Source organism: Neolamprologus brichardi, chromosome 20 (assembly GCF_056152115.1).
Source record: "Neolamprologus brichardi isolate AB-2024 chromosome 20, ASM5615211v1, whole genome shotgun sequence".
Classification (NCBI taxonomy): Eukaryota; Metazoa; Chordata; class Actinopteri; order Cichliformes; family Cichlidae; genus Neolamprologus; species Neolamprologus brichardi.
In genome coordinates this window covers 25,861,487-25,884,477 of record NC_142123.1, presented here as the reverse complement: position 1 = coordinate 25,884,477, position 22,991 = coordinate 25,861,487, and the positions used below count along the sequence as shown (strand labels likewise).

The following is a 22,991-nucleotide window of genomic DNA, read 5'->3' as shown; positions in this document are numbered from 1 at the left end:
GTCTAGGGCCATTAAACAGGTTTCTTCAGAACTGCAAGCATCAGCGTAACACCCCTTCTGTTTAAGCAAAAAATAATAATTATTAAGACATATAATGATTTATAAATGATTACATTTTAAAGTCGTCCCTGCTGCTTACAAACAAAGTTAATGATAGCCTTAGTTCTAGTTCTCCTTTGACAATGAGCAAGGGTTTAATCAGATGAAGGACTATTGTAGTAGGGTATAGAGGCATAGTCATGCCTGGAGCTGTCCATCAGATAGAAAAGGGCATGATGGGCTTGGATCCAAACCAGCCCACAGAGAATCCCATCCTGCTGTTGTTGCTGGCTCCTTATTCTCAAGGACCTTTAGAGATCAAAGACCAACACACAACAAGAGAGACAGCAAGAGAGAGACGGAGATAGAAAGAGATGGACCAAAAAGTGAGCAGGGTAAGCAGGAAGGATGCCATGAATCGGAAGAACCCATGTGGCCTTCTACTGATTACCCAAACGCCCGGCCTCCTACTGAGTCCAAAGAACAATCAAAGGGATTTCCTGGAGAACGTCTGTGAAACATACACTCTGAGTCAGGGCAGCCTCCTCGTTCCGGTGCCAGATGAAGTATCTTCCGACCTCAGTTCCATCTGAACATGTTACATTTTGTTGTGTGGAAATGATGTGCTCCTTTGATACTCTAAAAAAAGATCCTCTTTCCTCTGAGGAATAGCTGAAGTAGCCTCTCTCTCTGCGTTCACTCTCTCAACGAAAATAAAAAGATACATGGTGTGCTTCTGCCGGCCAGCAATGTTGTTTAACCTTGGTGAAATACAAAATGGGACAAGCAATAGAGCCGAACAAATACTGCGCTACATGAAGCGTTACGAAACAACTTAGAACATCTAAAAATGGACAACAAAAATATAACTGAAAGGGCAAGCCTTCCAAATGTGAGCTCAACTAAACCTCAGCCCAGCAAAGGCACAATTTTACTGGAGATTTCCACAAGGAGTTAGTGTTTGTTCGGACGAATGTGTTCCATCAGAGAGATTCTGGTGAGCTTAAAATGTATAAACAGTGCTGTCACAATAAAAGATGTATAAAATACCAAGAATATTATAAAACTGAAATAAATATAGTGTCTAAATAAGTTTAGTAATTAGCTATATTAATTATATAATTAAGCCTTGAAAAACTTTTGCAGAACTGGTAAGAGGTCATGTAAAGAACTTGCTCATGAATTTATGGAGTTGTATAGCAAACACACTCAGAAAGTCTGGTTCAGTTCAATAATAATATTATGCATAACTACCTTTAATTTGAATAATATTTGATTTGAATTGTTTTTGCAGACGATGTTTCAGTAGATTGATGCTCTATCAAAGACATGACTGAGTTATAAAACAACGTCTGGTTAAGTCTGCATTTTAACAATTGGCTCCTATAGTTTGTGATAAAATGAGGTGTCTGAACTAGGAAAATGGGAAATAGGTGTGAACATTTATTAAAACATGCAAATATAAAAGGAAGTAAGTGAGGCAAAAATAGTGGTTGTACATTTCTAACTAACTTGAAAGTCAGTACTTGATAGGACCACCTTTAATCTTTAACAGAGCCTGAACTCTGTGAGGCAAGTTTTATTCTCTTCAAGTAGTCTTAAGGAATAGTTCTCCAGGCTTCTTGAAGAATATTGAAAGCTCTTCTTTGGATGTTGACTGCCTTTTGTTCCATTCTCTGTCAATATGATCTCACACTGCTGTTGGGGGGAGGCAAATCCATGACTGATATATTCCACTGTGTGCTTTTCTACCCTGGTACGGTTTTAAGAGTGTGTTTGGGATCACTGTCATGCTGAAAAATTAAGCTGTTGCCAATCAGATGGTATTGTATTATGGTTCGAAATCTGACTTTTCTGCACTCCCAATTCCATGAATTCTTACAAGATTACACTGCTGTTGGAAGTACAGACACAAACCATGACAGAGCCTCCACCATGTTTTACAGACGGCTATAGACAATCACTGCCGGACCTCTCTCCTAGCCTCTTCAGTACACCCTGGCATCAATATGAAATGACCTTCTACCACTGATTTTAAGGCCAGTTCTTGTGTAATTTGACACCTCAACCTTTTCTCCCCATTTCCCTTCCTTAAGAAAAGCTTCTTGACAGAAACCCTTCCACTGAGACCATTTCTGACGAGCGAACAGTATATCAACTGAAGGGTAAGCTTTCTCAGTTTTTTTTTTAAGAATACAGTATACACTATGCCAAGACATGTCAAGTTTTCAGCTAATAGCTCTTTGGGAATCACCTTATTGGGGCAAAAATACTATTTTATGCCTGCCAAACTGAGCTAGCATGGGCCTTTTTTTTAATTCAACAAATTCAGCTTGCCTGTGTAGACACAACACTGGCTCATTCCTTTAGTATGGTGCCATTTTTATGCTTGAATAATTCATATGTCAGTGTTAAAATGGTTGGGTTTGAGGACTGGACTGAAAATGAAATAAATGAATGGATGAAAAAGCAGCCAATGTCCAAAGAAAACAACTTCAAATGATTGCTACTACTTTACTATCTGTCCACTTATTGGATAGGATGTTACACATCACAAATAGTTTTATATCGTAAAGCCAGTGTCAGCTCTAGAAAAACTAGGTTGTGTGGTGTCAAAACAGAAAGTATTCTAAGTGTGGCCTAGTTTAAATAAAGCAAACTTTACTTGAATGATCATCCACACTTCTGCTTACAGTATGCACAGTTAGAACATATGGTAGATCTAGCAATCCACACGGGGAGCACAATGTGTGTGTGATACAGAGTAGATTTACACATCTCAGCAAACTTAAATGTGTGATGTCAGTGTTTACATACACATGCTAGAATTATAGGTGCCACTTTAATCACAGTAAGAGCCTCTTTTGGAGCAAAGCTGCTTCTTTCTGCTCTGGCAGCACTATGTGTAAAGAGATGTTTGACTAATCAGGTTGCTCGTAAGTACAGAAAAAAATACGACTTGAAAAGAGACAGTAGGGGAGTGAAAGTCATCTATTATTCTGAAATGAATGTGAAAACATATGCATGTCTCTCATTAGTTTTTATGAGAGCATGAATTCGTGGAGAAGCTTTTACTCGAGTAACCAGTCAGCCAGTCTGGGTAAGTACAGTTTTCAGTTGTATCTTACTTAAATGTACCACCACTGCCACCTTATTGTCATGGTTAGGTACGAGGACTGGACTAAAAATGAAACAAATGAATGAATGAAAAAGCGGCCGAAATCCAAAAAAAAAAGAGTTGTTTGGTCTATTGTTCATTTGTTCATATTGTTATTGTCTTATAGTCTGAGGCTGAAGTAGAAAACCTTATTCTCTATAACCTACGATACAAAAAAATCAAACCGTGTCTTTCTCTTGTTTTCTTAGACTATAATGTCAGCATGTATTGTATTTAATTGTTCAGGCGGTGGTCCCAAAGCATCAAGTACACACACTGAACAATATTGCACTGGTCATGAACAATACTTTATCTGAAGCACTATGCATTATTCAAAACATAGTAATTTCATAGCGTACACTAGCAGCAGCGGCCTTCTTGTATGCAGCAATCTCCTGACACACTTCTCAAAGGATGTTAAACCACATTTTTTGTATTCCACAGAGTACCAATGGTAAGAGTAAAGCTGGCATTAATTTTGTTTGCCGTCTCTTTCCATACATCTTATTTATCTGCTCTTGTCAATGTGTTACCAAATGTCCCTTTCATTACTTGTTTTCTCTGATGTACTCGCTTTGTGAGCAGCAGCGTTTTCTTCAAGCTTCACTTGAGTCTAGGTTTTTCTTTTTGTTTCCATTTTGGCCAAATCCCTGTAATTTCTCCCCAATTTAAATAGCAAGCAGCTGCTTGTTGTTAATTTCATATCAGTTAATTGGTACTGGAGATATTTGAAATCAGGGAAATTATGTTGTTTTCATACACTATCTTTTTTCTGAATATATATCTGAGAAATGTAACGAAACATTGTTCCTTTAATTGGTTACAGCTTCTAAATTCGAAAGAAAAGACAAGATACTTGCCTACAGTCTATGTAAATAAAACTTTTTAGACTCCACTGAATCACCTTCCCAATCATTCACAGTATGGGCAACCTCCTTATCTGCTGATGAGCATAGACATGTTCAATAACCCTGCGGCCACGGTGGAAAAATGTATTATTCAGTTATGCTTATTATTCAGATTCAGTAACAAAAACATACACTCAAAAAGTTCCAAGAATAAATGTTTAGATTACTGAAAATATCATGGTATTGAATATAATAATACAATGCAATTCCAGTCATGGCTGCCAGGTAGGTAGGTGAACATCTACTGTATATAGAACAATATAACAGTTTATTGAAGCATAGATGTGCACATCAAATGCAGAACTCATTTTCCTTTATCTAGTAAATAAAGTTAAACTCCATTACAAAACGGTTCTGCACAGAAAAATCCTGACCAAGCAATTCGGAGAGAAAGGTAGAAATCTTTCTGTCTATGCCTGAATAGCTTTGCAGCTCAGTGAACACATGAGGGAAAAGGGAAAGAGACAGAAGATAAGAGTAAAGGAGGGAAACCAGAGGAAGAGAGAAATAGAAAGAAATCGAAGACACAAGCTGGGTTCAATTTAGAGGCTTCCCACAGGAGGTGGAGTGACCTGTATCTGCTACAATAGAGGTCATGCAATTTTGAGTGGATACCCCTGTCTTCAGAGGATACTGAGGACCCCTGCCTTGATGTGCACATCCAGAGGAAAAAGCAAAGGGTTCCTGTAGCATACAGGACCCCCTGGATGACCTGACTGGTGGGTTCCTATTACAACAGCCTCACTACATCGTGGCCTCGCAATTGACACTTCACAGTACGCTACAACACTAGCAATCAGTAAAGCTATCAAGCTCACAGGAAGTTACTATGAAGTCAGCCATCCAAAGAAACTCCACCAGTTCCTTATCTTCCTGTCGTCTACTTTCGCAAGCCAAATGTGATGAAAAAAGCACAGCAAAATATATTATTTAGTAAACTGTAATTGAGTGGAAACTACAGCAGATGAAAGTATAGAATCATTCCACGCCACACACAGACATAAATTATCCTGGGTGTTCCCATTAAAAACCCTTTGAAAAGAAAAGTGAAAAGTTGACACACTGCAGCACAGTGGCTAAATAAATGTGCTTCCCGAGCAGCCGGAATAAACTGCGGAGGCATTTTGCCATCTAAACCTCAACTGAGTAGTTCAATGACGAGCTGATATAAATAAAACCTGAACCTTACTTTAAAAAGATTCTCACCTAGACACGCTGACATGTTATCGGTACCTCTCCCTGGGAAAAAAAAACAAAACATAACACTGGATCTAACCCAGAAAGTAGAATCAAAGAAAAGAAAGGCAACCACAAACAAACAGATAGATGGAAAAGCATGACCTTTAATTTTCACTGATTGCCCCAGAGAAGCTAATGAACATTTCTGTAAACATTTGCAATTGGTGGGAGTCATTTTAATTACTCTCCACAGAGAAAGCCTTGCATGGCAAGGAGCTCAAATAAAAATAAACATTTAATCAAGCGTAACCTTGTGTTCTATTAGGTGAGCGGCCATAGAAAACACCGACGGCTGAGGTCAGGTCTGTGTAATGGTTGAAATGTATCAGAACCAGGAATAAAGAATGAAATAACTCTTAACCAGATCAATACAAATAAGTCTATTTCATAACAGAAAGCTTTCATTCACACAGTGTTCAAAGAGGCTGGGATATTCTGAAAGGGATGCTCGAGCCTTTTAACATGTTTTTTAAGTTCAAATCTGAGGCTTGCAGTAAAATCTCAATTTATTTTGTTTTGTTTGGCTGAGCTAGTATTGAAAGCAGTAGTTATAACTTGAGGTCTGTCTGCTTAATATGTCTACAAAATAATGTTAGACACATGGTGTTTTTCCCCGTAGTGTTTTTGTTAAATCAAGCATCTCATATCATCTAAAATAAAGAGTGCCTTCACTAATGTCAGGAGAAACGGATCTATTCTTACAAAACGTTAAATCATTCTTATTAAAAATGCAGGGAAATCAAGCAAACAATGTTTTCAGCTGTCATCTAGTAACTACACTAATAACAGAACGAGTCGCTTCAAGAGCTGTTTGATTCAGCTCAGCACCATACATTTCCTTTGTAATAAATAATCTGCACAGCACTTTGCTGCTTAGTTTAAAGTTTTTATTGACCAGCTGGACTTGTATCACCTACGGGTGCGATTAGATGGGGACAGCACTTACCACCTGCGCTAACCAATTTCCTGGAGGAAACCCTGCTGCATGCTGGAACACGGCACAGTCAGAGAAGAAGGTGGCCCAAAGGACTTACATTAATAAAAATGCATGAGCAACATTCATTTTTTTTGACCATTTGTTGATGTGAGTGTAGTAAGACTGAACAATAAATGCACGCAAAAACTGCAAAAAGTTGACACGCCTGCACATAGCACAGCAAGTGAAGCCAAAACTTTTGTTTTGGTCATGAACCTGACACCAGCCCACACAAACTAAACTTCCTGAAATTAATTTCGTTTTAGGGCATAACGTTGGCGTGAGAAAGCCACAAAGCTGGGTGGTTGTGGTATTTATTTCCAACAGACTAGGGAAACAAGCATGAAATTATGGAGGATTTTAAAAGCTAAAATGACCCTTTTGCTGGAAAAGATAACAATAATATATCTGTGAGATTTAGAGCTATCGCTGTGCTATCCTTTCATATTTTAAATGAAATTTTTTTTAAAAAGCACTGAAAAAGAATCATTACAGTTCTCAAAGAACAAATGAATTCATAAAGAATGATTCATTTCCCCTCTGTAATTGTATTCAAGCAAGGGCATTGTTGTGTAAAATCAAAACAGCAGGTTCCAAGATACCACAGTGGCAGGGAGTGGGTTAACAGAAATTATGTTTTAGTCGGAGATAAGGAGTGAATGATTACGCCACACTGCATCCAATTGTGCTTGTCATTATTGTACCTATCTTATAGTGTTACTGACAGTGTATCTGATATCGCAGTTAATTTCATTTATTGTGGTTTGTGATCACTGTTTCCCTGCTTGCTACGCCTGCTGCCCGGTGAGTCCACTAAGTGTTTCTACTGGTTCTCCTGCTCTGTCCTGAGCGGTGGCATATTGCATGTAGGCACCACGCTGCGCTGCTGCTGGCAGCGGCGTGAGGCAGAGAGGATTATTCCTGACGACAGGGGCATTAAATGTGTAGCAGGCCGGTGGAGGCCTGAGCTGATGCTCTCTTGTCTGTTTTGGTTCAGCACCAGTTCAGAAGCAGTCCCCTCTAAGCTGAGAGGAAGCTCACAGTACTCAGAGCGTTGTGCCGTTCATTAAAGGCTAAGGGTGTCACACCAGCTTAGGCCCAGTGTCCTCCCTCAACCAAGGCTTCATGCCGTACTCCTCTGCATCGTCTTTTCAACGTGGAGTGACAAGGAATATAGTCACTCTCTCTACAATTGGCAAATTTATTCTGTTTGTCAATGCTTCATAATGTCACACTTGAACTACTTATTAAAAGTCAGAATCTCTCCAAGGAGGCTAACACTGAGAGATCTAATCCAACGTGTTTTGGTGTAGAAAATATTACTCACTCTTGTCTTTAAGACTCCAATAGCACATCATAAATGTTGCCATTTAGACCAAAAAGTCCGACAGTATAGCAGAAAAGTCAATCCTAAATAAAATCAGCTCCTTTCTTTTACTGGTAGCTCCCCAATGGACACTTGCTTTGAAACCTATAATGATATACAGCCTGATTCAGAAGTCTAAAGTGAACCTAAAAAAAACCCAAAAAGTCCATCTGGGAAATAGCCCTGGTAAAATAGCAATTCTCCAACACAACTCAAGTACTGAAACCTCCATGCCGGCATAACCAAACATCAGGCTGACTCTGTTTGATCTTGAAAAGGATATAAGCCTAAAGCCCTTCCTGTGCAAGATGTCCTTCTTTAAAAAGATTCTAATCTCAACAGAAATGTCTAGCAAAATAGGGGTCATCGTGCCAGAGCAGCAAAACAGACAATAGCAGCTGGCTGTAGACCTGAGATGAATTCTGTGAAGATTTGCTCCTCTGTCTAACCCGAGAGCCTCAAAAAGCAGTTGCTCAAATAAAGTAAGCATAGACTCATTGGGAGTCTTTCTGTTTTCTTTTGCAACTTGCTCACTATAAAGTGTGCTAAGATCTTGAATCATTTTTGACAGATGAGAAATCACAGAAATGTCACTGATTATTGCAACACAAAAAAGTGTTACTTCAATCACAACCTCCTTTTCCATTTCTTTCAGTAAAAACATGTTTTTCTCTTGAGCAGCCAGGTACTTCTTTCCCATTGATAATTTGAAGGCTGATAGCATATCCATACCTTGCACGCTACTCGTGATTTACTGACAAGGGTACCATTCAACCTTCTAAACTTCCATCCTCTGCCTTGAATTTTGATTTGATTGGTTTATCTAATTTTCCAGTAAATGCTTGAAATGAATTCCTGCACACCTTCTTCTCATGAAAATACACAAGGGAATCATGAGAATGATAGAAATGAATAGTTCTACATTAGCTTCACTTCACCTCACTGGCAACACCAGAGCCCCCACTCGCTCTCTTTTCAGATTAAAGTTTTCAACCAGCAAGTTGTATCCTCATTCACTTTCACAAAAAAAAAGAGATGTGTGAAGTGAGCTTCTGAAACAGAGTGAAACAGAATAATCCTAGACTTAGACAACAGCAAAACATACAACTCTAATGAGATGTGGGCTGCAAGAAGGATAAGCAACCAATTTCTTTATAAAAATTCCTTTTTATGTTAGGTGCAACTTATAAGTAGTTATTAAGACATGTTAGGAATGGAAATAAATCAAAATCAGGGGTTCACCAGATGTTTGGATGTGCATAAATAAGAGACACGATTAATGTACTACAAAATGCTAAATACATTCTGTTATGCAAATTACAGCTGATATAATTTAATAGCAAATTACATGATTTATATCAAATTAATGTTCTGTGTTGTTACAAAAGCAGAACAAAAATCCACATTTCTTTAATCTCATTATTTAGACAGTGGACAAAACAATCCAAAGTTGTCCATGTAATTCTATGATAAAACAAGAAAAACCCTAAAAATCTGGAAACAGATGAATCTTTGCACACATTTCATTAGCTTACATAAAAAATCGTTTGTTTGCAAACTCGAAACAATCAGGAGCTGAACAACTGAAATTGGCACACAGGTGCAGCTAAGGTTCCTGCAGGTTCTTATCTATATCAGATATTATAACATCACCATGTTGTCAAAGAACCAAACATCAATGGATCAAAATGACCTATTTGTAGCATTTACACCTAAAGCACCTAAAGCATCATATCATATCCCATATCATGGGACACCCATAGTTTCACAATAATAACATTTAAATAATCCACGAAACTTTATTTAAGCATTATATATATTATATTATAATTATAATATATACTCATAGACACCTAACAACAGACTAAAATCCCAAAACTAGGATGTTTATTTATTAGTGCATTTAAATGAATTTAAATATCTTGTTTTGTCCATTTTCAACAATCTAAACTTATCCATGTAATTATAGCATAAAACAAGAACCCTAAAAGTCAAGGAACAAGAAGGTTTTTTGTTTAAAAATGACATGCACATCCAAGTTATCCATCCATGTTAAACTACAGCTATAGTGGGCTATAGCTATAACCCACTATAGCTGTAGTTTTCCCACAAGAGGCCAAACTTTCCAGCCTAAAGAGCGCTATGAAAGAAAAATAACTGTGGGGTACGTTGCACAATAATGGCTCAAATGAACATTAGAAGCCACGCTACCAAACTGCTCATATTCCTTAAACATAAAATGTGGGAAATTAGTGCATTAAGCATGCTGAGCCGGTGCCAAAAATATGCACAGAATTGATGAGGTGTCACTTTCACTAAGAGTCACACAATTGCACCGACAAGAGCCTCTCTGATCCCTCCCTTCCTGCCTGTCTGCCACCAGTGAGGCCCAAACACTCTGATTTGCATGGTCTGCACAATAAAGAAATGTCCTTGATTTAAGGAAAGGTTGCCTTGCTCTTTTCAGCCCTGGAAAACACTATTGGCATGCATACCATAACACCAAGAGAACCATCTTTTTTGCTAATTTCTTTTTCCCCCCACAATTTTCTATCATCCTGCCAAGAATCCACGGAGGAATATGCAAGCCAGTAACACAACATGGTCCTTTTTCTCTCAAATATGTCTGTTATGATTTAATTTGGTAATAAATGACAAGACATGCTAACAATTGTGGCCGACAGCGTTCATGAGCAAATGCTTAGACTTACACTTTGAGATCAATTTCAAAGCCATGTTAATTAATTTAGAATGCTTACAGCACAATGCAGGTCAAACAGGGCAAACAAGTTACAACACCAGCCAATTAGAAACACACACACATTGTACATTTTTTATAACTACAGCTGGGCTATTGAGAAAGATATGATAGAGAACTTAATGAAGACTGGAAGAGAGGTATAAGAAAAGTCACGAGTATGGAAGTGATGAGTACAAGGAAAGATGCTTTGGTCTTACTGTATTAATCAGCGCCGTAAGATATCTTAATACCCTCATAAGTGTTTTCTGAAAAGACTGACTACACAAAGTCACTGTGAAATAATATTTAATTGTATGTTACTGACAGATTGTCTTTTTAAATATCCTTTTTCTACAAAACGGGCCTGTCTGGTACCTTATCATCTGGTTGTTTTTCAGTCAATTAACTTTCATCATTGCAGATGACTGTATTTATGTGGTCACAATTTGTTAATCAAGAGCATGGATGGTTGATTTTTGCATATTGGTTTTAAGATTTGTCATGGAGTGTATTTAAATCTAATTGCTACCAGTTATTCTCTGTAAAGAAGAAAGTTTTTCATGTATCAATAGTGAAAATGAAAGCGATAAATTCATCAACGTATCCCCTGAGAAAGAAAGCAGGCTGACAAATGAGTTCCGAGGCAAATGAAGCAACACGAGTCCCTGTTAGGGACTCGTGTTTAAGACTTGTGTAGACGTTGGTCTGTGCTCTAAAATACTGCCATAGAGCAAATCAATTACGCTGTGGATAATGGATCATAAAGATTGCTGAAAATTACATTTATTATTGTTTTCAACATTTTAGCATGCTTTATTTTTTTAATTTGGAATGTGTCTACATGGGTCTGGATCTGGAAAAAAAGTATTGTGGTAAACACTGATTACTTTCCAGAGAGACTTCAAATTCCTGTATAAATGATATTTTTTTAATGTCTAGCACCATAAATAAATGATGACCAAAAACTGTCTGATCTCTTGGTAAAGGATAAGGAAAACAAAGGCCATCTCTAACATCTTAAAAAGCAAAACATTTATATGGGAAAAAAGTACAATGTGGTATGTCATCCTTACCTAATGTGATGCAAACATGAAACACTTTCATTCTGCCAGTGCAAAACACTATTTACGTGTTCGCTGCTTGCTGAACTCGCTGGGTGAAGTTTTGTGAATAAAACTTACAAGTGACATTAACAAACAGGGTTTTCATGCACGACGAGCGCTGCCAAATCTCTAGTAAACACAAATTACAGGCTTGGAGACATGTTTCAGTTTAAAAGTGAGGTTAAATAAAAAGAAAATCCACTGCACAACGTACTGCAACTGAAACCAGTGAATTATCTTTGCTGTACATCTAAAAAAATATCAGAGGAAACTGTGTGTCAATATAAGATGAAGACGGACTTTAAATTTAAAATATAGTTATTAATGCAAACACAAATTCTTGCAAAGTTATGATACATGCTGAAACAGGTGTAATGTGAAGTGGGAGCACAAGAGCTAGAAATAAACCCTAATAGGTACATTTAAAATCACACTTTCACTGTCTTCATATGTCATATTTAAGCATGTAACGTATACCAGCATTGTTCAGTGTATTTTGGTATAAAAGTGAACATCACAGGTAGCAGTTGTTATTTCAGAGAGATTTCATATGATTTATATGTCTGGAAAGGGCCCGAGAGAACAGTGTCTTATGTACGGCTATCTTTGAAGAGAGATGGATTTAGTGGAAAGAGGTATGATTAGCAGTGCTGTCCGTACCTCATTAGTGTTCCACCGGTGTCTCTCCTTTGGCAGCGACGTGCATTTTGGTAGACATTCAAGCAGCTTCTTGGGCAGGTATATTTTCAAATGTCCATGTTCATCTACAAAAAGAGCATGATAAAAAAGAATATTTAGCACAAGCTCACCTACCTTATTGACTTGCTCATATCCCTCTTTATCAGTCTGCAAGTCTCTCTGCAGCAAAACGCTGACAGTAAAACAACTATCCCCAACTGAATTAGGAAATTAATCTAAGGATAGAGTATTGCATACATTTTATTTTGCGGTCGACTAAATTATTTTACTGTGAAATGCATTCTATCAGGGGAGCTCACCAGAAATTTTTCAGTGTCAACTTGTAAAGGCTGTATCTATTCATTATTTAGACACAATAAACACCCTTGAGTGATTTCATAGTGTATGGGGATTTGGGAATCTGTGTGCTGCACAAATAATGTGGTATATTACTCAGGGAAATAATTACAATTACCAGGCCCAATGCTTACATCATAATGTATGTTGTTCAATTTACTTCTCACAATCAGTTCACAAGAATTAGGAAACAGTAGACCCGTTTGCATGGATGCATTCAAATGTTCATTTCATTCCATCGCTGTTTTCTTGCTTAAATATGCAGATAACTTAAGCGTGGACAAATTATATTTGCTTAGGGAACGAAAAAAACAAATCAGATTAAATTAACAATATCATAAAGAAATCTAATATAAACAGCTATATGTTAGAAATGGTAAATTACATAAAGATAAGAATATTCTAAGCACGGATATTACAAGTGATAACAAGTTTAAACAAAAACAGGAGAAATTGTCAGTGTATCCATTTGTATCAGTAACAATAATGTAAAATTAGATGGAACAAAATCGGAACAGTCTATGTGGGAAAAGGGAACAGTTCATTTGTGTGGATGGGGATTTGTATAAGTCTGAGAGAATAGTCTACAATCAAGAAAGGGCAAAATAAGAAGTGTCTAGTATCTGTAGCTGCCAGTAAAGTTTGCATTATTCCTGTCCTCTATTCATATAGACTTTAAGCTTCTTCTCTCTTTTTTTCTAATGGATTTAAAGTCTGTTACACTGTAAACCTTGGATGTTGAGCTGTTTAATCCAGGTAATGTCCCAGCATGTGAAAATAAATCTGTTATTCAGTGCTTATGAGTTCAAATTAAATGTAAATACATTCACTAAATGTAATGCAAAATACAGCATTTATCCGTAATGCAATATAGTCTGAAAATATAGAAGAACAAGAAGCAAACATCACAGACTGAGCTGCATTCTTTCACATTTATATAACTGTAGGTTAGGCGTAATGGGCAAGTAAAGGGGGAGACTGAAAAAAAAAAAAGCCTGAATATGAGTGCTGACTATGGATCCCTGGGGTAGCTGATATCAGACAAATAGAGAAAAAGTTCAACCAAAGCAAAACACCACTATAAAGCCAATACAAATAATCCAGTAGTGCACTTCATTATGAGACTATACCAAAAGTGTCTGCAGCCTGCTTGCTGTATATCTCTGAAAGAGTACAGTGCAACTGCCCAGAAACATCCATAGAGAAAATTCAACTCAGCTGATCCATAGAGATGGATCCCAAGAATACCATAATCCATAAGGTGGAACGTCATCGCTCCCAAAGGAATGCAAGCATATCTGTGGTATCCGCTATATCCGTCTGTACCTATTATTTTACATGTAGACTCATGTAGACCCTGTTTTATGTAAGCTTCACAGGTATCTGTAATGATTTTTTTCACCCAATTAAGAATCGCACACAGCATCTGCTCCTAGGTACCACCAGAGTAGTTTCACTGTCAAAACTAGATAACATGCTGCAAGTGAATGATCAGAGGCAGAGACAAAAGATGAAAAGAAGCTGTTTTATGTGGATACTCGTTCTCGGAGCAACAACTTCAAATGTGAGGAAGAAACAGATTTAAAAAAACACATTAAATCCACACTCTGATACCTCACAGGTCAGTAGAAAGTCTTAGCCATCGCCCTTCCTAAAAGATTTGCTGTTTAAAGCTCACATCCGTACATACGAAGAGTCTGTCTCTCCTCAGATTATTCGGAAGTTAATGCTCCCCTCTGGCACACCCTCGTATGACACCATCAACACCAGGCTCAAGTATGTCGAGGATTTCCTCACCGAGAGAGTTGTGATAGAAATCTACTGTAAGAGGATATGTCTGCTCAACCTGCCAGCAGGCTGAAATATTTTGGATGAGAACAGCATAGAGGACCTTGACAGATGTAATAAAATCTCCCACTTGGTTTTAATCATTTCATAACCTTAAAATCACACCGGTCATTGCACAACGTGTTTTCGAGCAAAGCACCTTTGGTTCTACAACTTTGCCAGAGACCACTGAATTATGCAAAAAGCATCTCGGCTCAGTATGCCGCGCACATGAAAAGGGTGACACAACTGCAACATAACTGCTTTCTACTTTGAAAATGCCAGTCTTGTATTTGTCAGCTAACAACCCCCCAAGCGTCAAAGCAACCTATGTAAACCCTGCAAGACTAACAAGGTGTTAACTGGATCTTTCCTAATCCCTTAACCTTACAAGGATGCCTCTGAAATCAGGTTACCACCAAACTGGAGAATGATTAGATTACTAATGTGCTACATGTAAACATTCTGAATGTTAAAAGCATTTTGCCATTTTTATTTTGGTGTTAACCAATCTTAATTTTATACTGAAAAAAGTATACTTTCAATCCTCCGTATTTAATTTTAAATCAATATATCATACATGCAGTGCATTTAGAACAGTTTCCCTGGGACAATGCATTTGAATGAGACACACTCTGTGGGCTTTAACTGCTGACTTTCACTATTTTTCAGTCAGCGTAATGTTTTTGACTGGCCGATTCAGTCAGCTGACCTCAATCCAAGTGAGCATGTGTTACACTTGCTGAAGACCAGACTGAAGGCAAAATGTCCCCAAAACAAGCAAGAAACGAGTATGGCTGCAATACAGACCTGGCAGAGCATCTCCAGGGAATTTGCCAAGTATCTGTTTATGTCTACGGATCGTGGATTTCAGGCATTCATTGACAGCAAAGGATTTGCAACTAAACCTTTAACAGTAGTACTAACTGATCTATGAGAAAAGATATACGTTAAGCTTTATTAACTTTAATACTAAATCTTCATAATGTCCAAATTAAGCTAGACAGAAAGCACAAAGAAATTCTGCTGCTTTTATTTAGTATTTGACATTAACATCATTCATTCAGTGGACCGGCGATAATGTTTTTTTTCCTTCCATTTTAATATAAAACTGTAGAGAAACTAGGCATTTACTATGGAAGCTATTATTAACACCAGGTACAAAAACACCAGAGACCTTACAGTACCAAAACATCAGATTATATATAGGGCTATTGTCTCTGGGTTTTGAATGACTGCATTTCTTTGACAAACAGGTTAACTACTGTCATGTTTCAAACAGTGTTCTGTGCTTTTTGCTGTTAAATAAACCATGTTTTTTTAGATGTGGCACTTCCTCAGATGCTCAGTTTTGGTCTTCTCTAATCTGGGAGTCCTTGTCTAACTTGAATGGGGTCTTTTAAAAAACATTTCTTACAAGGCTCTTAAACACACAAAAGTGAACTCTTCATTACTGAGGTTTCCTTTTACAGCACTCTAATAACTCGAAACTCTTTTTGTTCCGTCACCTGCTATTTATCAGAACTAACAATATTTCAGCTACAGTATGTCTTTCTTCCACCGGGCAATTCCACTGATGCAAAGGAGAAACTGTGAGCGTTCCTACAAAGTATTGTTTACTAATTAAAAATCTGTCCGTTGTGGAATGTGGAATGGATATCTTGTATATATCCCGTAGTTTGTGTGTGATACAAAAACAGCCCTGAGGGGGCCTAGCAGGTTTAGAGAATATAGACAAGCTCTTCTTAATCAAATTGCCTGATTTGATCAGTGGATAAACAGGAACTTACCCACTAAAATTTGGCTTTGAAAATGTAAATGTAGCTCTTTTTTCTTAACCAGAAGTTGATCAAAGTCTATAAACAACTCTACTTCTTTGCTTTTCCCATGGACCCTCCTGTAAGGTTTAATATTTATTTTGGAGTTTAAACAGCAGCCTTAATGACTGCCTGTACATTAGCCAAGAGAAGGATCCACAGAAAACTACTATTTGGTTGTAAAACACTAAAGTGCAAGACAGGCTGATACCAGAGCTTGTTACACGAGAGGATGTGCTGAGCTGAGCTGGCACACTGGAGCCAATTACATTCTAGGTCTTGATGAGTGAGCTCACATACAAAAGGCTAAACGGGGAGAGGAATGCTTTTCAATATAGAGACTAGAGGTCTGCAGCTTTCATGTTGCCACCACAGGCCATGTATGAGCTGAACAGTGGCAGTCTGTGCATGCTGCTGTATAATTTACATCACCCTTTGACAAATGGGTATAAAGATATATATATTTCTCTGTGATGATGTTTGGATTACCGCTGATCCTGGCTGCTAAGCAAACACTTGGGCCAAATTTAAGGGTATCTGTCATGCTAGCTTGCTCCAGCCCCACCCTAGAGATGAGAGCGAGGGTCATGAGACTGGAAAGGCTGACAAAAACAAATCTTTAATCAATATCTGAGCCCTGAACGCAAAACCCTCTCTCTTCCGTCTCTGTCTCAGAGCGCACTGGGAGTGACAGTTTTTCTTTTTAATCTGTGCCCACATTGTGGAGAAATAGCAAGCTAATGTTTTGGCTATAGATCATTCAACAAATCGCTGCTGGTGGTGCATACCCAAAGTAACTTTGAATGCAAACATTTTCCACAACAGCTCAGTGGCTAATATGGCTTATGGATGTGAAGAGGAGTCTAACTGTTCTTTTGTAGCTATACCTAGAACACATGGGAGGTGAATCAGAGAAGAACAAACAGTCCTGTGGATAAATATTTGGCCCTCGTCTCTGTGCAGTAAGAAGTGCTCTGAAACTGAATTAGGTCTATGGCAGTGTCTGTTATCATTATGTTGTATGACAGCCATCCACTCGGCTGGACCAAAAATTGAAAAAAGACTTTAGCTTAGAAATTAGTGTGGTTAGGCAAATGAGATAAGTTCAGACACATTTCATCAACTGAGGTGACAAAATGTCAAGCGAACAGAGGCAAAAATGTGCTTTTTTATCCACTACAAAGCGCTGTATTCAAAAAACAAATTAGTAGTGCTGTACTGAAAACAAGAAACAACATATGCAAAGAGGTTTTGCCTTGATGCAGACTTCCACATGAAAATTGCAATGATAGTCACATCTTGATAACTTAAACATCCTTGAAGAAATACATGCATTTATTGTGACTTTTTATTAAGTAAAGGGACATTTCTCAAGACTTCCTGGACACCATTTAATGTGTGGTGCTTTCATTTGTGATGTTTTTTTCCTAAAGCAGCTAATTTTCCAACTGCTTCTAAAGGAATATAAAAAATTAACTGCATTATGTTTCAGTTTGTAGGTAAGATAACCATGGGCTATGAAAACATAAAAGCATAGGCCTGCTAAAATAGACAGGAAGGAAGAAAAGTATAAGATATATATGCTTTCTATCTGTAGCATGCAGACAAATACTAGAGCACACATGCAGTTAATGCATGCACAGACAGTAAGAAAATTCATGAAATGCATAGCGAAATGTATAATGTGTTGTATGTCTCATGCAGTAGATATAATGACCAGACATACAGAAGGTGACAGAGTGGACCTACAGCTCACACCATGGGTAGAAACGGGGAACATGTTAGCTTGATGAAAATCCAGACAAAGTGTGTTCAAATGTGAAGCAGAGATGAACTTATGCAGCCAGGGGGAAATGGTCAACTGATAACACGCTGGAAACTAAAACCAATTAATCTAGTTGTGAGATGTGAAAAAAATGAAGAGGAAAGAGAAAAAGTGGGCTTAACCTGCATGAGTCTATGGCCAATGCATTTACTGTAACGGGATATTGGTTTCAGTAGCCTAAAGATGTGTACACATTTCTGTGATCCATCTAATCCCCCAAATCCTTGCACAAACTATTTTTGGTCAAACGCTGTGATTTCCACATTCGTTTAACAATTCTGACAGCTAAAATGGCTTGTTTCTTAAAAAAAAATTAATCGACTGCTGATCTTTAATTAACTTGATACAGCTTTAAATATATCACACAACAACAAAAACGATTTTCTCAAGTTTCTCTTTTATTTCCACACAGAAAGTCTAAATTCACTAATTAAACTGATTTGAAATCTCTAATCTTAACAGGCTTGAAATGTTTCCAAATATTACAAAAACACTATTTAATTCATGCAGACCTTTAATCTATATCACTGATTAGGCTGTACCTAAAAGAAAAAGCGGTTGCTCTTGTCCAGTAGTGAACCAAACACTTGATTAGACGAGAGTCTATAGCCTAGTACTTGTGGGAGATCCTGAGCTGAGCTTTAAAACAACACAGGACAATTTAAGTAGTGTCAAATTTCCCTGGCAATAACGACAATAATGCCTATCGTCCAGGGGCTGGTCTCCCCACAGCCTGATGGCTCTTGATGGGAACACAGAGAGGAGTATGTAGACGCAGACTTAAAATAGCCATGTTTTAGTGTAGGACGGGGAAACCAATTATCTTTATCATTTGGCCCATAGCCTGTTCGATAACACTCTTACATCTAGTGAAATTACAAACTGCCCACAAGCAAAAAAAGTGAACTGGTGAACTTCACTATAGCACAGCTATGGTACTATAAACGTAAAGCAAAGAGACCATTATACGGCGTCTAGTGAAAGAATCAAGGATGATTGTTTGACCGGGAATGCACACAACAGCTGTTGTAAAAAACGCTAAAGGTTTTTTTTTTCCCCGCTGGGAAAGGGAGAAAGCATCTGCATGCCAGTGAGAGATCTGAATAGGACTGAATCTCACTGGGAACATTTTCTTATGCTGTTGTGCTACAAGATGCAACATGTGCAGTATTGCAGCTTTCACTATTTACATTTACACTGTTTACATTACCTCAATGGCCATATGCTGGACACACTTTGTCTCTGTGTAGTTAATAGTATACTATAATGTAGCATAATAAGCAAAGACTGTCAAAAAGTCAAACAGCTCAAAAAAAAGCCTGCGCCTATTACTGAAAGTTCAACAAACATGTACACATGGTTAACTGCCTGCAACAAACTGAAAATGACTCTTTATGTGTTCTCAGCCCTCACCACGCTCACCCATCCATAAAAATCCCATCTCAAGGAGAGCAGAGGTGAGGTCTCTCTCTCACTCTCACTCCCTCTCTCTTGCTCTTGTTCTCTTTCAGTTTTTTCCCTCTAGCTTACACATGCACACAAACAAAAGCCTTCTTTCTGTATCATAACTACTCCCACAATTACTCAGACGATTACTCAGATCAATGGTTTACCTGCTTGTTTGAGCTCCTGTATTCTGCTACAGAGTGTCCTGGTAGGCAGAAAACCCTCCAGGCTGAACACATTAAACGGGGTGTCTGACATGGGAACAGGATACTGTAATACCATGCAATAACATGAGGGAAAACAGCAACACTGGCAAAACGTATTGTCAGTCACAGTTGTCACACATGAAAGGGTAACGCAAAAGTCTATCAAAAATGTTCCCGTTACAGTCTGCATCACTGTTTCATAGATCTGCACTGGCACTCCCTTGGCATTAAATCTTTCAAAACATTCTCTGTTAAAAATACCAAAAAGATCTGGTGCAGCAAAGCTCTTCCAGTGACACATATCGAGTGAAGAGTCTAACAAGGGGTTGGGGGTGATTTCAGACTTACTATTTAGAAATGACAATACATGAGCACACTTAATTACCCAGTCTCTAGCCTAGATCAACAGAGTCTCCCAGCAGTGAAGAGACTGGTGTATTCATTAACAATGAAGGCACTCCTTTTTGCAGAGGAACAATCTGCTTTAGAGGGGACAGTTTTTTTAATGGAAAAAGACAGAGGCTAAAATTCAGGCACATTCTCTAAAGAGGAATGAAGGGAAAATCACCACAAACAAAGTCAACACTTTGGCCTATATTTCTGATTGACTTGTTTTGGTCATGACAGAAAATAGCGCTTGTGCACAGACTTGTAAGCGCACTGAACCAATCCCTACAGAAGCTGGCTTTTACAAGTCATAAAAACCTCCTCTATGATGTCTGATCTAGAGTTCTGATCGAGTGCAAATGAAATGAGAGGGAGACAGAGACGAATATTAACCCATAAAGGGAAAATATATAGGATGCTATTTCTTTTATATTTGGTCATACACTATTTATTTTTCCAGCATTTTTACAACATACCGTTAACCTGAGTTGATACCCCTCCATCAAATACAGGTTTAAGAAAAGCAAAGAAAAAGCAAGTCCTGGGTCATAATTGATGGATCAAAGCGTAAGCTTTCTCTCTGAGGGTCTGCTCAGGTCCTGATCCCCTGGCCTCAACCTGAAATCACTCTTAGTTAACGACAACACTTCAACTATTGACAGCGTGATCCTGTAAAGCAGACACTTCAATCAACAGAACAGCCGGAGGTGGTGTTGTGTTGGAGAAGAATAAAAGAGGGAGGGGGCATGGGGACGGATGAAATCAAGAAGTAAATAAATGAATTGATGGATGAATAATAGATTGGCCAGCTAGTGGCCTCTTGCAGCAGCAATGCAGTATTAATAACTGACTCTTACTGTTCGTCTCTGTGTCATCACTGATATTCTTAGGTGGACCATGGCCAGCATAACACACTGCTGATCTGTACATTCGATCCGGATTACGAACTTTCTTCAGTCCTTCAGGAGGCAAAGAGAAAAGTAGAGAAAATCGAGGAAAAGAAGCATTCTCCCAGCCTGTGATACCTAAGCAAACTCCCCCATGCAAGCAACATCAACAGAAACTACACACAGTTTTTTTTGAAATGCATTTAAAACACACAAGAGCTGTTGGGAAAAATGTGATGGGAATAATAATAACACCAACAATAATCAGGGTAATAATACATATTGAATTTGTCTATTGGTTGTTTAAAACAGTGAAGCTTTCCATCAACTCGATCTTTTTCTCTCTACAAGGAAAATGCCCCTTGATATAGGTTAGTATAGCTCTGGCCTGTTTTGATATGGGTCAGTAACACTTCTTATTGTGTCATTGGTGAGCTGGAAGAATCAATACAATCAATCAGTGGGGACCCTGCAAAGCTGTCGGTAAAGGTCTATTACATGCAGACGTCTCAGCGACCACAGACTGGATCTGGGTCCCACCCATCCATACTTCACTGATTCAATTAAAAGCCTGGGAAAAAATGTAGCTATATCCTGATCCCACACGAAACTGGCAGAGCAAGTCGTCTGGCATCACGAGGAGGTTAAATTCATCCTTCTTTACAAAACAGCAGCAAAATATTTATGCCATTGCTGCACAAGCACTTTTGTAAGTTAATGGCTGACTGCGTGTTTGCTTGATGTTTTCCTGCTGCTTCACCCTGAACTTTGAGTGAAATGATAAGATCGTGAAACTTTTCAAACTGTGCCTGCGTTTAAAAAATGAGAAAAAGCCCTTCCTACACGGGCAGAAACCGCAGGCCTTATTTACTACATTTCAAAAAGCAACCTTTATTGATTGTTTGGATTAGTCTTGGATTTATGCAGGTTAACACACCTGTATGAACTTTAAGTGTGAGTAAACACTCCCTTCATCATTGGATTTGCAATTACCTGATTTTATATTAATCAAAGTGTGCTACATGATTCTGCTAGGCTGGGAAAAATAACATAAGATTTCAATTCAGGGGTTAATATCATGATTGCATTTTCACATGATGTTTTCTTTTCTTTACAAACCTCCTGTTTTATTTCTCACATTTGGCTGTAGTACTGAAATATCTATATGGAATTTCTGCTCTAGCGGATTCATAAGACCACTGGCTGTAGTTTTATCCAGACCAGTGTCAGTGTGAGACATATCAAGCATGTCCTTTCAGTGCCCTCCAGGCTTTGTACTTAAAGTAACGGACACACAGAGCTTTTTATGAGTGTGAAGGGGGGAAAAAATAACCCCAAGGGGATAGACGATCAGTTAGGCTGGAGAGAAATACCCCAGGATGTAAACATTACACCACGACGTGAGGCTGGGTCATGGCCCCTGGGTTTAACACAAGATGTAACCCTCAGTTGTTATGGGCCATCATAAGACCTGCCAAACAGCTAAGAGCGATCGGCGCTGCCCGCATACCACAAGGACAAAAGGTTAAGGAAACACTGTTGAGCTCTCTTAGTGGCTGCCAGACATTCAAGAACACATCATGTAAAAACTGTAAAAGCTGTGTTCGTTTAAATGTTTTACATTCCTGCTGAAAAGCCAAAAAGACTTGGTTCAAGTGGAATGATTCACGACAGCCTTATGTAAAAGCTTTAACGGCCAGGTATGCATGAGAGTATATAGCGTTTACATGAAGGTATGGAGCACTCTCTGTCTCTTTATGCCCCCCTTCCTCCTCCTTTTTCCACTGACCGGCCTCATAGGAACTCTGAAAATAACTTGACCGGCTCAGCAATGGGACTTTCAAGTCAAGGTTTGCAGTGAGAGCTCCTCGTGTTGGGGGAGACATCGTGATTATCAGCTACAGTCTATTTGTTAAGTTCAGCTATGTAGATGAATTCATTAGGACTATACACCATAGTGAAGTCATTACTATCACAAAACCAGATGTCTTCATTTTTTTTTTGTCATAGCCGCAGACTGATCCCTCATGTAA

The 22,991-nt window shown here is 38.3% G+C and overlaps 1 protein-coding gene across 7 annotated transcripts in view; it reads right to left on the bottom strand.

Moving 5' to 3' along the window:
* camta1a (calmodulin binding transcription activator 1a) overlaps nucleotides 1-22,991 on the bottom strand; it is a 278,414-nt gene that overhangs the window by 253,564 nt on the left and 1,859 nt on the right. For 5 of the 7 annotated variants that reach the window (XM_006794188.2, XM_035909198.2, XM_006794189.2 and 2 more), the window contains exons 2-3: nucleotides 20,929-21,030; nucleotides 12,189-12,292 (exon numbers count right to left, since the gene is read on the bottom strand). In XM_006794188.2, coding sequence (XP_006794251.1) covers nucleotides 12,189-12,292; nucleotides 20,929-21,030 — 206 coding nt within the window. Of the gene's footprint in view, nucleotides 1-12,188; nucleotides 12,293-20,928; nucleotides 21,031-22,991 lie in introns of those variants that run through there. The other 2 variants (XM_035909201.2, XM_087833488.1) reach the window with 2 other exon arrangements.